This window comes from Macroventuria anomochaeta (genome assembly GCF_010093625.1).
Source record: "Macroventuria anomochaeta strain CBS 525.71 unplaced genomic scaffold BU25scaffold_18, whole genome shotgun sequence".
Taxonomy (NCBI): domain Eukaryota; kingdom Fungi; phylum Ascomycota; class Dothideomycetes; order Pleosporales; family Didymellaceae; genus Macroventuria; species Macroventuria anomochaeta.
The window spans coordinates 1-15,065 of NW_022985379.1; the positions used below are offsets into that span (position 1 = coordinate 1).

Sequence of the window (15,065 nt, forward strand, 5' to 3'; positions counted from 1 at the left end):
ATACAAAGAAAATTTGTGGCATGTATCTGATACACATAAATGCTGCATTGCACATCTTACAAAGGTATATTTGGCAGAAATGCTGACAGAATAACAAGTATTGTTGGGAGTTCACCAAAAACACCAATTGAGACTAGTGCAATAAGCAGCCAACCTTACCCAATTCGGCTGTCAACCCCAAACATCCAAGCTTCCATCAGCAATAACTCCACAACCATAGCACTTCACAACAAATGAAGGGCAGATTTGGGATCCCTGAGACTTGGTCTACAATATCAGCCAACAATGTCAACAACTTTTTTCCTAACCCTTACCCCCATTTGCCCATTCATAGGCAAGCAAAATCGTATTCCAGCGATGCAAAGCAACGCTCATGCAGACTCCACGTGTTTTGCGTTGCTGCTGCGGAGCTGGACGCCTTCTTTCCTTCCTTACCCCTTCGAGCTACCTCAACGCGAACAAACCCGGCGAAGATACTACTCCATCCACGAGCGGTGTCTGTGTTACATCTTCCGAGTCTTGGTACTGTCGCGTACCATAAAGGAGCACACAAACGACATCTCAGGGCTGCAGCTGACTCCAGCTCAGATAGCCATGATGAACCATATCTGGGACCATCTTTCTATTGTCAGTCAGCAAGCAGACCGCGGGGTTCTGCTACAGCCGTCACTAGACGGTGTCCATGAGAATCTCTTCCAACTTCTAGTCATGTTCTGGATAGACTTGTCGCACGATGGAAACATGAGCCGTAGCGCTATCATGAATTTCTCTGGTGTCTTGGGGATCCATCCTACAGAACTGTGTTTCCGTAAACCCTATGATTATACACCGTTCATATCGGCACTCCTGTGGGTGGGACGTCTCATCATACTCGAGTATGCCCTACCACTTGCACCGTACAACCATCTCAAAACTCCCTGGCCTGAGCGTACAATCTACGTTGACCAAGCACAGCGATTGCGTGAACATATCCGACCCAGATATCTTCAACGAGGAAGCCTTGCACCAGCTGGCTACCTTATTGAAAGGCTTCAGCACGGAAGAGCGATTGCTAGTCGCGAGGTTCCTGAACAAACATATCCTGGTCGTCGGATGGCATGACACTCCATATTGCGGATTCACAGATCAATATGCATCAATTCCGCGGAACCATACACAGTGTTATAGTTTGATTGCAAAGTCTTGCACAAGAGCTTCTCTTTGGATGGTGGCCAGATGTGCAACTCGATGCCGTGCAAGACAATCTTGCGACTCACCGCCTGGGATTCTCTTTTTTAGCGGACCCGGCCAACAAACTCCAAGGGTCTTTCCGCGCCGTGAACAAACTAGCGTTCTCAGAGCAAGGCGGGTTCTCGTCCGAGAGCAGAAGAGGGAGAACGAAGCAGAAGCAGTATCTGAACCGAAGCGACAGTTTTGTTCGTCTACTCTATGCAGCAATGCACATGACAGCCGGCATGCCAGCACGCGGAGAAGAGTTCAAGGTGTTACGCTGGGCCGACACGATCTCCGTGCGACGGAACATTTTTAATCTACAAAAAAAGAGTGATACTCGTCTTTGCGTACAACAAAGCGAACACCAACACAAACAACTCGTTCTATATTGTGCGCTTTCCCTGCCCTCTAGTACAGAAAATTCTTTACTTGCACCTTGTTTATATCCGCCCATTCCGCAGTCACATCAGCCGAAATCTAGGAGCGCAATCGAAGAACTCAACCAACCCTCACCTGTTCAGCACACACGAGAGCGCAACAGCATGCTTCTCTTCAGGTCAGGCCCACTCAAGCTTGAGAAAGTCAACAGCTGATTGCGCTGCTCCAACAACTACCAGTCTGTACAGGCAAACCGCAACGAGCATTGCTAAGAAGCATCTCCCAAGCCTCGTTGCTTCGTTCAAACCCAACACACCTAAAGATTATAACGGGTTCCTCCAACTCCTTGCTTTCCAAACAGGTCACAGGCCCGTCACACATGCTAGTGCATACGCGCTCGAGCATGGCTTTCCTACCAAACTCCAGCCAGATCTCATCGACCGCAACCTTGTGAACAGTCACATGTGGCACGAATTTACCTTAACCCGAGAAGAAGACGTTCTCGATTATAGTCTAGCAACCGCACACGATACCCCAAGTGGTACCTTGCGGGTCAGCTACTGCCCAGACAACATCGCTTCAGAGACCTCAGAGTGTGTCACACCAGAGACGAGCGATGGAGAGTTTCCGGACGAACGTTTGCCTACACGGACCCAAGAGCGAAGGCGGCAAAGAGGGAAGAAGCGACGAACAGAGACCGAGAGTGTCAGCCCTCTAACAAGAAAAATCCATGCTATGCAACAGCAATTGAACGATCTTGTCAAAGAACGCGCAATGTCAAGAAAAACACAAGCTACAGGGCGACAGAATAGTCGTATCTACGTGGAATGCAATTCAGAAACAGAGCTAGATACCAGCAAAGCCCAAAGACTCCAGTTCGAAAGCTCGCGGTGCTCGAACCTCAATACCTAAGAAGCGAAGAAGAAAGACCTAGCATCTATTTAGAGGGTGGTATTGATTGTAGTAGACATTATAGCAACGTGCGTCTATTAGAATTTCTTACCCTCTCTGTGATAGATGATTCTAGGCAATGGAGCCAGTATGGGACAGCCGTTTGTTAACACTGTAACAGAGTGCGAACACAATAAACAGCAGCGCGCAACACCGCAAAAGAAGCTTGCAGGTATTACTTAATAACTGCGACAGCGTATTCTGCTTTCTTAAAGACTAGTCTTGATGCGCATCTCCGCAAATATCATGCTGCATCTGCTACGCTACGGCGACAGATACTTGAATGCTTCAGTCAATTCGAGACTGTCGCTCCGAGCGCAATTGAGCTCCCAGAAGAGCCCGCGCAGCCAATAGAAGAGCTGGGAAACCCGCTTGATGGTGCGCAGTGCGAGACGTGCAGGTGGATCACTATCAACAAAGATGAGATGCGTAGGCACTGCACTAAAAAACACCAGCAAGCGTGGGTAGGGAAGAAAAGCTTGCTGTACAAGACTGTGAAAGTACAGAGCTTCTTTCGCACTGGGGGGCTGCAAAAATATTTCATTGTTGATTTGGTGGATGCTGGAAATCTTAAAAATGACGCGGTTGAAACGTCGTTCAGGCACAGCTCGCTGAGTACAAATTGACACAATAGGAAATTGAGCAAGAGCTGCAAACACTCAAAGAGGCTGCGAGGACTGATGAGACGGGTTGGTTCAAGCGTACAGGCTGGCTGGAGTTCTTCAAGGACCGGAATCTCGCCCATCTGGCGCATCAAGCCCGCGCACCCGATCATGGCGAACACAAGATCAAGCTGGCTGCTGAGCTGACTGAGCCGCTGGTTGAGAGAAGCGTAAGGGGTCTGGCTACGCTTCCGCAAGAGATACGGCGCTGGCTGCGAAGTGCAAAACAGAGCGAGGTCGACCCCCGGCCGCTGGCGCGACTGCAGAACCCGGAGAGTCAGACCGTATATGCAAGCTACATGGTCCGGTTCGTGTGCTTCTTTCTACGTGTGCTGGGCGACGAAGAGCATCGAATTTCCCGCGTAAGGCAGCGACGAGTCGATTCTGACAGTGAGGAGGTGGCGGGAAGCAAAGAGGGCAGCAAGGAGGACAGCAAAGATGGTGAGAACAGCGAAGCTGAGAGCGACGCTCCACGGCCGGTAGATAGGATGAAAGACGCGCGTGAGCTGTTCACGTTCACCCGGAACAGAAGGGATGTGCTATCAGGCCGTGGGATGCGCTTGACGGCAATGACAGGAGAGCTCAGATGGAGGCGCTTCTTGCGTCTATCAGCTCGTTCATCTTCACGACGTATCACCCGGTAGCGCTATAGCTACATGGCCAATCCCACTCCGCCCTCATTCCAGTTTCTCGAGCGCTGATTCGCTCGCTTGTGCAAAGCTGTCCCCGTGCGAACGCTAACGCTTTGCCTCACCAAAACCCTACGCCACTGCAGCGGGGTGTGAGACCTACTGCGGACAATCTAGCACAGGCAGACTCCTCGCAGAGGTAGTCTTGGTTGGCGAACCATGCTATCATGCTCGCAACGGTGTTAGACTTTTGCTAAGATAATTTCTGATTATGCCTGCCGCACAGTCTCTTCCTAACAGTACGATAGCTTGTAGCACGGACGCATAATGGCAACATTCTGGGGTGGGTCCCACCGCGGGAGCTAAATCTGGGAGACATGACACGTACGCAGATCAACCATGAAATGCCATTTGTCCCAAGAATCCTCGTCGCCTCCAGGACAAGGCCAGGGCAGGAACGGGTCGGCCATCCTCCCTGCTGGTGGTGGCAACGCAAAGTACCGCCTCGCACGGCTGCATCTCACCGTGATGCGTAAGCGATCTATTGCATTCTTAATATGCTATATTCGTACTACGCCTAGGGCTGCTGCTTTGAAGAATCTAGTAACTACAACTTCTTAAAAGTCTCTATAATCTTTAAGCTTTGAAGCTTTAAGCTGCCCCGTAGTAAGGACATCACGAGATGATGCATGACGGCAACTAGCCAGATTTCTTGGCAGTTCAATCCACTATATAAGGTTGGTAGACTTCTGGAGCTGTCAAAATTCTAGGTTGAAACGGGCAAACTGTTATGATTACATACCTGATCTGACACAATCTTTTGTTATTCTGAACCTACTCATCTGATGGAAAGACTGTGTCAATAGAGAGGCCACGAATGACAGTATACTCTGACAGAGTCAACATTTGCTAAGAGCGAACTCCCAGAGATGCACTTCCTACCTCCCAAAAGACCGGACGAAAGGTTGACCTCCCTATAGTCTCGCAAGCGTCTCCAAAACGAAGCAGATACCTGACAGTTTGTTACGTCTAGAAAGTCAATACCTGTACCTGAATTCCTAGAACTATGTAAAGAGTATGGTCTTCTTATCTCAAGACTAAGCGTGCAAAAGGCAGATCCCTAGAGGACTTGGAATCTGATCCCGCTACAACACATATCCTTAAGTGCTTGATTCGTCTATCCTCCCCCACATTTGCAAACTACGACACGACACTACTGGCAGCGTTGGTGCAAATCTGCTATTGATCCCGCCAAGTCGCATTACGTACCGAGATAAACGGACAACTTGGTCAACATTCGACGGTTGAGCGCTTGCTATCCGAATCACGCTTCGAATGCCCGTCGAGAAGAGAAGCACCGTGCCGTACCGCCGCCGGTGGAAAGAAGGATCGTCTCTACTGTTTACCCTCAGCCATTCCAAACAAGCAGGTATGAGGTAATACCGTAGGACACTGCGGGTTTGAAAAGGACACCTTTTGACGAATCAATGCACAGTTTGCTTGAGCTAGCATGGCGTTTTTTTGGGTGGCGAAATTTTAGCAACAGAGAATTTTTTTTTCTAGGTATCTCGAGTCTGTGTTGGGGACACCACTGAAGCATTTATGTTTGAAGTGTGTATTTGTGTGTGTTTGTGCCAAACGTGGTACATGTTGCTTTTGTTCTGGGAGAGAGCTGGATGTCGGTTAAATGAGTCATGAACCACACGGACTCCTCGATACGGAGTCTCGCCAGGGCATCGGAAACCCCTGGGGTAGGAATCCTTTGACCTTTCTGGAAGGTAGCTGGCGATCGTTGTGTTTCGATTGGCTTGAGTCATTCAACATTTTCTGTACAAAACGATTTTCCAGCTATTTTCCCCTGTAGGAGCTTCCGATCACCTGTCGACCCTCTGTACACGGTATTCATTGACAATTTGAATAATACAAGCCAACTATGTAGCGAAGATCGATACTTCATGGGGCTAGCGAAGGATCCTGACCATTACATGGGACGCATCCTACGCCCCATCCTACGCCGCATCCCACGGCAGTGTATTTAACAATGAGCCCACTTTATCGCGCCAGGAGGGTCCAAAGTTTGTCTAACGTTCGTCTCCTTTGCAACACCAATCATCAACATCATGGGATTATGGGACGTGGAAGACTATGGCACCATCGCTGATAGGGCTTGCTGGTCTATGTTCGCAGTCACAGCTTGCGAGTAGCCCTCTTATGTTGCGCCGAATGGCAGCTAACTGTCTTGTAGTCTTCGTGGCGTTGAGAGTCAGCTCTCGCATATTCAGCAAAGGCGGTGGCCTCGGAATGGACGACTATATCACCGTATTCTGCGTCGTTGTGATGCTCGTCACCTGCATCCTGATCACAATCGGCACCCAGTACGGTCTTGGACGAAGAATGGAGGCCATCGATCCCCCATTGATACCGCGAGCTCTCAAGTGGAATGTAATCATCAGTTCGGTACTGATATGGACGTTTTCGCTACCCAAGTTCGCCATCATCGCTACTCTCAAACGCATTCTGAACTACGGCCTCAAGACGACGATACTATTCTGGGGCCTCGCGCTCAGCTCCCAGGCCTGTATATCGGCTACCTCGGTCTGGTGGTACAAGCAATGCGATCCGGTTGAATTCGGCTGGAACAGAACCATACCAGGCGGAAAATGTGCCAGTACCAAGGTCATGTCAGATTTGGGCTATTTCACTTCGGCCTACTCTGCCTTCCTAGATGTATTCTTCGCTGTGTACCCGATTCCATTCATTATGCGCCTCAACATGCCACTCAAGAACCGCATCCTGGTCTCGATCGCGCTGGGCCTCAGTATCCTGGCCTTCATCCTCACCATCTACAAACTCACAATCTTTGGGGAAATTTTTGTAGTACTGGCTGAGAACCCGACTTGTGAGTTACTCACCCCACATGTTTCTCAGCACAGAACTAACTTTGTTAGACCCGGTCCCGCTTCTCGATATACTCGGTCTAGGAGAGGGTTGTATTCTCGTGGTATGCTCCTCTTTGCCCACACTGGGCCCGCTCTTCCGCTTGGCCAGAGGCAAAGTTCGGACTCTCAGTGGCAGTGGCAATGGCAGTAGGACCGCCAGCCAGGGACGACGCAGCAGCGCCACCCACCGAGGGCTATCCAGCACCAGCGGAAGATGGGATAAACTTCAAGGGCATCAGTTGGATGACGAGGAGAGGACATCGAGCCACGCAGGTAAAAGCATCGATGACATTCCGCTCGTTTACCACGGCGCGGACCAGATCCACAAGACACTTGAGTTTAAGGTGACCACGAGCGCAAAGGGTGACCGACGGGCGAAGCCAATTGACGATCGTGACACGTAGCTTGGTGTCAGTGTGGGGGCCAGTACTTCCTCTAGGCATCTACGCGAGGGATAGGGCAGCAGCGTCGTGGTGATGATCTGATTGGGCAAGCTTTGGTGTTGTTGAAATGATGTTGTTGAGGGAACTGTGAAAGAGGGCGACTTGAGCGGGAACCAAAAGCAACATTGAATTTCATATTTCCACAGAAAGTCTCACTTTCCCTTAGTGAAAACGTTATTTCGAGTCCTCAATACAGACTATTCAGCAACACCAAAGTTCAACTGCTACAATATGTACCAACGGGTAGGCCCTGTCAAGGTCGCTCGCACGAGTCCGAGGGGCTGCATGCCAAGCACGACATGCCAAAAGTGGCGTGAGAAGTACGTGAGTGGGTCTACCCCTGAGATATCCTTGCTCAATCAAATTTCGGATACCGTGTCCTCAACTGATCAGTGCTAACCAATTCAACCCGCATGGCATTAAATCGTACGGCTTTTTCAATGTAATCCGGGACTAATTACTCTATCGAGTAGCCGTGTGACCAAATGATACCGTAGAAGTTTGGCCATACCGGTTACATAGGGTCGTTGAGGACAAATTACGTATTAGGAAAAGTACATATAAGAAAAATGGATCTTAGTAAGCGCTTATCTGTTACAAGAAATTTACTAACTACTATAGTATTTGAAACCCTGTAGATATGGCCAGAATTTTACGGTAGATAAGAACATTTCCCTTTGTCAAATAGTAGACCGCGTGTCGTTTCCGCTGTTCCTGCATCTTTCCCCAAAAATTAATTCCCATTTCCAACATGGCATCAGCAGACCAACTTATCGGAGCCCTGGAGGGCCTCGACGCGAACTCCTTCGTTAACGAAGCAGAGCGCGTCCGTGCCATGGACGCGCTGACCCTGGCCTTAAGCAAAGTACATAAGCCGTGGGACATTGTTTGGCAGCACTGTTGGGTCAACCCGGCCACCAATGCATGCGTCAAGACGTTGATTGACGCGGGTGTCTTCAGCAAATGGATCGAAACCGGAGGCGGAGAGAAGACTTGCGCGGAACTGGCCGAGTTAACGGGTGCCGATGTAGTGCTTATTCGTAGGTTACATATCTGCTCTGCTTAACTCATGATGAGCATTCTGACGGCAATGTAGGACGCATGATTCGGCAAATTTCTGGGCAGAATCTTGCCATCGAGACCGCCGAGGACACCTATAAGCCTACACCATGGGTACGCGCTCTCGCTGAGGATCAGGCCCTCGCCAACGTCTATGGTGAATTTTATGGCTTCGTCAATTCCCCCATGTTCAGGACTTTGCCAGCCTACCTCAAGAAGACGGGATACAAGGTCCCTACTAACCCCAACGACTGCAACTGGCAGTTCATGAGAGGCTCAAATGAAAATCTGTTCCAGTCCCTTGGCGCGAACCCTGTCGCCGCAAGGGAATTCAATGATGCCATGGAGAGTCACTCGAAGCATAACTTGACGCCCTGGGTTGATGTTTACCCAACTGAGACTCTTGTGAAAGAGTCCAAGCCTGACCGGCCCTTAGTCGTCGATGTCGGTGGTAGCAAGGGCCACGACCTGACCAAATTCCATCTGCGCCACCCTGATATCCCTGGGGGCAGTCTGGTGCTCCAAGACCTGCCCGATATTCTCAAAGAGTTGACTATTGACGACACCATCTCCATCCACCCTCATGACTTCTTTGAACCACAGCCCGTGAAAGGTGCCCGTGTCTACTTCATGCACAACGTGCTGCACGACTGGGAAGACACACAGGCGAAGCAGATCCTTTCTCACCTTGCCGAAGCTATGGAACCCGGATACTCGAAGCTTCTCATTCACGAAAGCTTGGTTAGCTCTGTGAAGCCGCTCGCTCGTGTGACGACGTCCGATATCACCATGATGGCGTGCCTTGGTGCGAAGGAGAGGACGGAGGCTGAGTGGCGGGAGCTGGTGGAGAGTGCGGGATTAAAGGTGCTTAACATCTGGAGGCCACCTCACTCTGTGGAAAGTGTTATTGAGGCAGAGCTAGCTTGAATTTTAGGATGTGCCGTTTTATAACGCAAATAGCAATTGCTTTATTCACACTCAATATAAGTGCAGTAGTATAAGTTAGCTAACAAAATATAGCAATTAATATCGCCTCATATAAATTATACTAACGTAGATCCCATGCGAGCGGTCCAACCCAAGTGAGCGGTCCAACCCAAGTGAGCGGTCCAACCCAAGTGAGCGGTCCAACCCAAGCGAGCGGTCCAGTTTCGCGAAATGTACCTACTACCCAACTAACACAATAATGCCATCACAACGCAACGTGCAAATACCTTATACTAAAGGCACACTGCAGCTTGCTATTCAAGCTACAATTGGAGATCGCGACGAGAGCGAAAGACGCGTTATTGCAGCCTTCAGCGTACCTCGAACTACTGTCCGTCGACGACGCCAAGGAGCCCTCTCTCGACGCGGCCGCGAGCCCAACTCAAAGAAACTGACCAAGCTGGACGAGGAGGCGCTTGTTCAACATATACTTCACCTTGATCAACGAGGAATAGGCGCCACAAGAGCTATGGTGCGAGATATGGCCAACGATTTGCTGGCTGAGCGTGGTGGAAAGCCTACCCGAGAGGATACGCGAATCGCACCCCGATTCGTGCCAGAGTAGGCTTAGCGTTAGGGTTTCTCTGCCCGAAACGGAACGTTTTGACCCCCGATTCGTTTGGCCGATTCGCGGTCATTAGAGAGCTTAATAAATCTATCCTAATAAACTATCTTGTGCAGAATCGTACGCTGATTCCGAATTTAGCGTTGGATTTTGTGTAGCTAATCTGGTTGTTGTGATGCACGCGTTTGAATACATGTGGCTAAACCTAACTCACTAGCCACACCCTGGCTCTACTAGCCCCACCGACATTGTCAGCATGGAGCTGTGATAAAGAGCTGTGATAACGTCACCTACCCAATTATGATACACGAACAGCAATTTTGCACTCCCAACCAGTTCTCACACGCTCAATTGACAGTGCAACAGCTCTCTCCTCACGGTCAATCAGCAGCACTCTCCACACGGTCAATTGACAGGAGAACAGCTCTGTCACACGCTCAATTGACAGGGCAACAGCTCTGTCCTCACACTCAATCGACAGGTCAACGGCTCTCTCCTCAAGCTCAATTGACAAGCAACAGCTCTCTTCACCCAGTCAATTGACTGGACAACGGCTCTGTCCACACGGTCAATTTGAAGGACAACAGCTCTGTCCACACGCTCAATCAAACAGACAAAACAGCTCTCTCCTCACGGTCAATCGGCAGCTCTCGCCACACTGTCAATTGACAGGACAACAGCTCTCTCACACGGTCAATCGGCTGCTCTCTCCACACGGTCAATCAACAGGACAACAGCTTTCTCACACGCTCAATCAACAGTGCAACAGCTCTCTCCTCACGGTCAATTGGCAGGACAACAGCTCTCACATGCTCAATTGACAGGGCAATGGCTCTCTCCTCACAGTCAATAGGCAGCTCTCCCCACATGGTCAATCGACAGAACAACAGCTCTGTCTACACGTTCAATTGACAGGACAATATCTCTCTCCACACAGTCAATCAACAGGGAGATGGCACTCTCCTCACGCTCAATTGACAGGTTGACAGCTCCCTCACACAGTCAATCAACAGGACAACAGCTCTCTTCACACAGTCAATCAACAGGGCAACAGCTTTCTTGCATGGTCAATCTCTGTCCTCACGCTCAATCAACATGGCAACAGCTCTCTCACACAGTCAATCAACAGGACAACAGCTCTTTCCACATGGTCAATCAACAGGGCAACAGCTCTCTACTCACGCTCTCACTCACATGAGTCACGGCACTCTCCTCACACTTAATTGACAGGGCAACGGCTCTCTCCTCAACTGCAGCACTCTGTTACAATCAAATGGCAACCCACAATAACACTGAACAAACAGGACTATGCAGCAATACAAGAGGAGCTGAGGAACTGTAGTATCAATCAACCCAAGCAGTGAGGCCGCATTGGTGATTCTCAGTATGATCATTGATCTCAGTTGAGCAACTTGAGCAGTTAGGCCATGCCAGTATACTTGGTATGTGCAGTATACTTGGTATGATCATTATACTCAGTACTGAGCAATCTTAGCCATCCTCCTGATCAAGTATAGAGCAAGTAGACATGCTGTCCTTATGGCATTGTGTTCAACCTTGTCAATCAACTTTGTTATTGGAATCTCACCTGCTGTTGAGTTAGACAGTATACTCAGTACTACTCATTGCTCCCAGTTGCCATGGTCTTTGACTAGATGACTGTCACGAAGATGCTACAAGTAGGCCCTTTAGGACTTGCTGGGAGTCTAAATCAATTACTACGTACGGTATCTAAGTAGGTACAAGACGTTGTGTACCAAACAGAACTCTACCAGCAATAGTCTATATACTTACATGTGGGTTCGTTCGGTTACCGGTTAATAATCGGAACTGAGTTGGATAGGTATCGGGGTTGCAAGTCCCAGAGCAGGGCTTGCAGAATTCTAATACTCCCGCTTCGGAGGTTGCAGGTCCGCTCCAGAGGTGACCGGAGGTTGTACGTCCGCTTCGGAGGCGTGTAAGGACGCTGGGGATTTGGTGCGTATGGTCAGGGACAGTACGGAGCGGATCCGGATATTGTCAGGGGATCTGGAGAGGATACCGTGACAATCCCCAAGAACCAATTGAATAGTGTCTACAAGCTTTGCTTAAGACATGACTTCAACAAAAGGTTGTTTTTGGTAGCAATAGATACTGTAGGCCTATAGGTACCTGCCCTGTGCAAAATACAGCAATATTATGAAGTGGTTGTTGGTGTACAGGCCATTATGTGAGGTGTCAGCATTTTATTTGTTTTGGGGTTAGCGCAGTCTTGGAGCAACCTTACTGTAATGGGAACTACACCACCAACCCCCATATCTTCAATAGCAAATAGTGCCACAACCACAGCACCTACAGCTTAGTGGAGGGTACTGTTGTACTTAGGAAAGTCATCTCTATCAAGCCATACCAAAAGAACCTCAACTTTTTTCTTTGAACCTAACCGTGATTTCAGCCCTTGAGTGCTTGAAGATCCGCTAGAAGCGCTAAACATCTGCTCAAGTTTGGTCACAATCTCGGCAAATACAGCCGAAAGAAATCCAGACCCCGCAAAACAGATTATCGCTCTGGCACACTATTCTGTCCAGGAGTACCTTGTGTCTGATAGGATCAAACAGGGTCCAGCAAAGCAATACAAGATGCACGAAACCGGAAGTCACGGTGTGATAATGGATGGTTGTTTGAAGTATTTACTACAGTTACAGCGACCATTATCGGAAGAAGTCATTCAGGCATCGGCGCTGGCACGGTATGCGGCAGAGTTCTGGAGCAGTCATCTTGGGCAAACAGAAGGAGAGATGAAAGGCTTGAGTCAGCCAGTGATGGGTCTCATGTCGATGGAAAACCCTGCATACCTCACATGGATCCAGTTGTATGATCCGGACAGTCCTTGCATGCAACCAGATCTAAGGAGAAATTTGAAGAGTGTAGCTGCCCTGCTCTACTACGCAGCGCTGTTGGGCCTGAGTACAATCACGCAGATGTTCCTGGCCCAAGACGCTGAGGTTAATACACAAGGTGGACGCTACGGCAACGCACTCCACCCAGCTGCCCTCAAAGGCCACAAGCAGGTGGTGCAGATGCTGCTCAAAGCAGGCGCCGATATCGACGCTCAGAGTGGAGACTGCGGCAGTGCAATACAGGCAGCCTCATACGAAGATCACGGGCAGATATTCAAAATGCTGCTTGACAATAAGGCAGATGTCAACGCGCAAGGTGGCAAACACGGCAATGCGCTCCAGTCAGCTTCGGCTGCAGGTCACCAGGCAATGGTACAGCTGCTCCTTGACAATGGTGCTGATGTCAACAAGCAGGGCAGTCTCTATAGCAACGCTCTCAATGCGGCTGCGGCTGAGAGCCATACAGCCATTGTCAAGCTCCTGCTCAATAACGGCGCTGAGGTCTCACAATATGATAGCCAGGGGAACAGTGTTCTGCATCATGCTACCAACAACGCGTATTGTAGCCTCAGCCTTGTCGAGTTTCTGCTCTCAGAAGGCGTTCCGACAGACACGACCAACATTGAGAACATGACTCCACTACATTACAGCGTCAAGTTTGGCCACAAATCCATAGTAGAGTTGCTTCTTGACAGTGGTCTGTCCATTGATGCCGGTGTCTATCGAGAGCCGTGGCCTTAGGACACCGTAAAGACCAACACTCTGTTGAGGATCGTGAGTGATCAGTACGCATGTGCGGAAATATTGAGGGATTGAACTGAGGTTTTATTGGGTGAAGCTACGGACAGTATGTATAGGTGAGTAGCTGTAAACAACGCTAGTGTGACGTGGCAGTCAATCTCATGGCAGGTGAGATTCGACAGGCAAGAGCGCCCTGAACCGTGACACACTCCTTACCGGTTATTGGTTCCGGAGTCCGAGCCCGACATCTCGTGCATTCCAGGTGGTCTGACGCCTTTACACTTCGCGACCTTGACTGGCAATTCAGTCATGACCAAGTTCCTTCTGGAGCGTGGCGCTGATCCGAACGCTCTATCCGGATACAACGAATTCCCGATACATCTTACGTTATGTAAGACCCTGCACGGACCAAAGTATGACGACGATTGGACTTACCCTCACTGGAGGGTCGAACGCTTGTTGGACTTGCTGGACTTTGAAGAAGATAAGTCGATGTAGTTCACGCTGATAAAACAAAGCATCGCGAAGGCGTGCTCGATGCGCTGCTCGCAGATGCTAGGACCATTTTGACGATTAGAGACTACCAGAATGAGCACCCTCTGCACTGCGTCGAGTACGGAAAGTCTGGAAGCGTGCGGATGGTCAAGAGACTAGTTTCTGAAGGAGCAAGTCCCTTCAAAAGGAACTTGAAGCAGCAAAACGCACTGCATCTTGCTAGCCGGGCCGGCGATCACGACGCGGTCATAGTTCTACTTTCCCTAGAAGTCGAGCCTGCCTCAATGGACAATGAGGGGCTCAACGCCCTTCACCACGCCACACGGAGTGGGAACCATGAAACAATTAGCGTCCTTCTAGAAACAGCTGTGGCAACAAAACCAAGTCTAGTGGCATCGAAGGACACTTGGAGTAGAATCTCGCTTCACCATCTGTTGTCTACGACCTCTAGGGTTCGAAATGAGACGCTACAGTTGCTGCTTGACAAGGGGGTGGATGGTTCAGAGTTGGACGCATTCGGCAAGTCACCATTGGCGAGCTATTTCAAAGGGCATTGGCTTGGACTAAATTTCGACATCTGCCAGTTTTTGCTTTCGGTCAAAGGAAGCTCTTCGTATGTCGACAAGAATGGACAAAATCTAGGGCACTTGTACGCTTCGACATTGGACCGCAGAGTTCAGACTTTGGAGCTCATGAGGGAATACTCTGTCGATCTGGCAAAGAAAGATGCACAAAGCAGGACAATCTTGCACTGCGCTGCGATCAGCGGATCCATTAACGAAGAATCATTGCATTATCTTCTCTATGTTGTCGGCGTTGAGATGAATGCAGAGGACGAATCTGGAAAAGCGGCATTGCAGCATGCAGTAGAGATGGCATCGAAAGATCACGACTCACGAATACATGATCCTGGGCGCTGGAATAGAACTACGAGGCTTTTGTCGGAATCAGGTGTCAGTCAAGCAGCTTCTAGAGCTATAGTGGGCTAGGCATAGTCATTATTGTGTTTTCCATGCACTGTTCGTCGTTCTAGATATGGTTCAATCGCTACTCTCATTGCATTGTGTGGAAGGGTTGAGATGTTGATTGATCCGTTGAGCTATGAGAAGGATCGATTGGGACTAT

General features: G+C 49.5%; 6 protein-coding genes across 6 annotated transcripts; all 6 read left to right on the forward strand.

Moving 5' to 3' along the window:
- Window positions 1-357: 357 nt before the first annotated feature.
- Window positions 358-2,502, forward strand: BU25DRAFT_342016 (uncharacterized protein; the record flags this gene model as incomplete). The annotated part of the gene is made up of 2 exons (XM_033702891.1): window positions 358-875; window positions 1,839-2,502. 2 exons carry the CDS (start codon window positions 358-360, stop codon window positions 2,500-2,502), a joined length of 1,182 nt encoding a protein of 393 aa, XP_033561168.1.
- A 129-nt stretch (window positions 2,503-2,631) lies between these two features.
- Window positions 2,632-3,847, forward strand: BU25DRAFT_469294 (uncharacterized protein; the record flags this gene model as incomplete). The annotated part of the gene is made up of 3 exons (XM_033710751.1): window positions 2,632-2,663; window positions 2,762-3,041; window positions 3,176-3,847. The coding sequence occupies 3 exons, from the start codon at window positions 2,632-2,634 to the stop codon at window positions 3,845-3,847; spliced, it is 984 nt and encodes a 327-aa protein (XP_033561169.1).
- Window positions 3,848-5,952: 2,105 nt separating this feature from the next.
- Window positions 5,953-7,175, forward strand: BU25DRAFT_393498 (uncharacterized protein; the record flags this gene model as incomplete). Its single annotated transcript, XM_033704699.1, has 3 exons — window positions 5,953-6,032; window positions 6,094-6,731; window positions 6,781-7,175. 3 exons carry the CDS (start codon window positions 5,953-5,955, stop codon window positions 7,173-7,175), a joined length of 1,113 nt encoding a protein of 370 aa, XP_033561170.1.
- A 432-nt stretch (window positions 7,176-7,607) lies between these two features.
- On the forward strand, window positions 7,608-9,227 carry BU25DRAFT_393499 (S-adenosyl-L-methionine-dependent methyltransferase). The gene is made up of 2 exons (XM_033704700.1): window positions 7,608-8,254; window positions 8,311-9,227. Exons 1-2 carry the CDS (start codon window positions 7,966-7,968, stop codon window positions 9,198-9,200), a joined length of 1,179 nt encoding a protein of 392 aa, XP_033561171.1. The 5' UTR covers window positions 7,608-7,965; the 3' UTR covers window positions 9,201-9,227.
- A 3,039-nt stretch (window positions 9,228-12,266) lies between these two features.
- On the forward strand, window positions 12,267-13,193 carry BU25DRAFT_313863 (ankyrin; the record flags this gene model as incomplete). Its single annotated transcript, XM_033702173.1, has 2 exons — window positions 12,267-12,690; window positions 12,757-13,193. Coding segments are annotated over 2 exons (861 nt in total), but the record flags the coding sequence as incomplete, so codon positions are not given.
- Window positions 13,194-13,754: 561 nt separating this feature from the next.
- Window positions 13,755-14,929, forward strand: BU25DRAFT_421901 (ankyrin; the record flags this gene model as incomplete). The annotated part of the gene is made up of 2 exons (XM_033708121.1): window positions 13,755-13,836; window positions 13,944-14,929. 2 exons carry the CDS (start codon window positions 13,755-13,757, stop codon window positions 14,927-14,929), a joined length of 1,068 nt encoding a protein of 355 aa, XP_033561173.1.
- Between the last annotated feature and the right edge of the window lie 136 nt (window positions 14,930-15,065).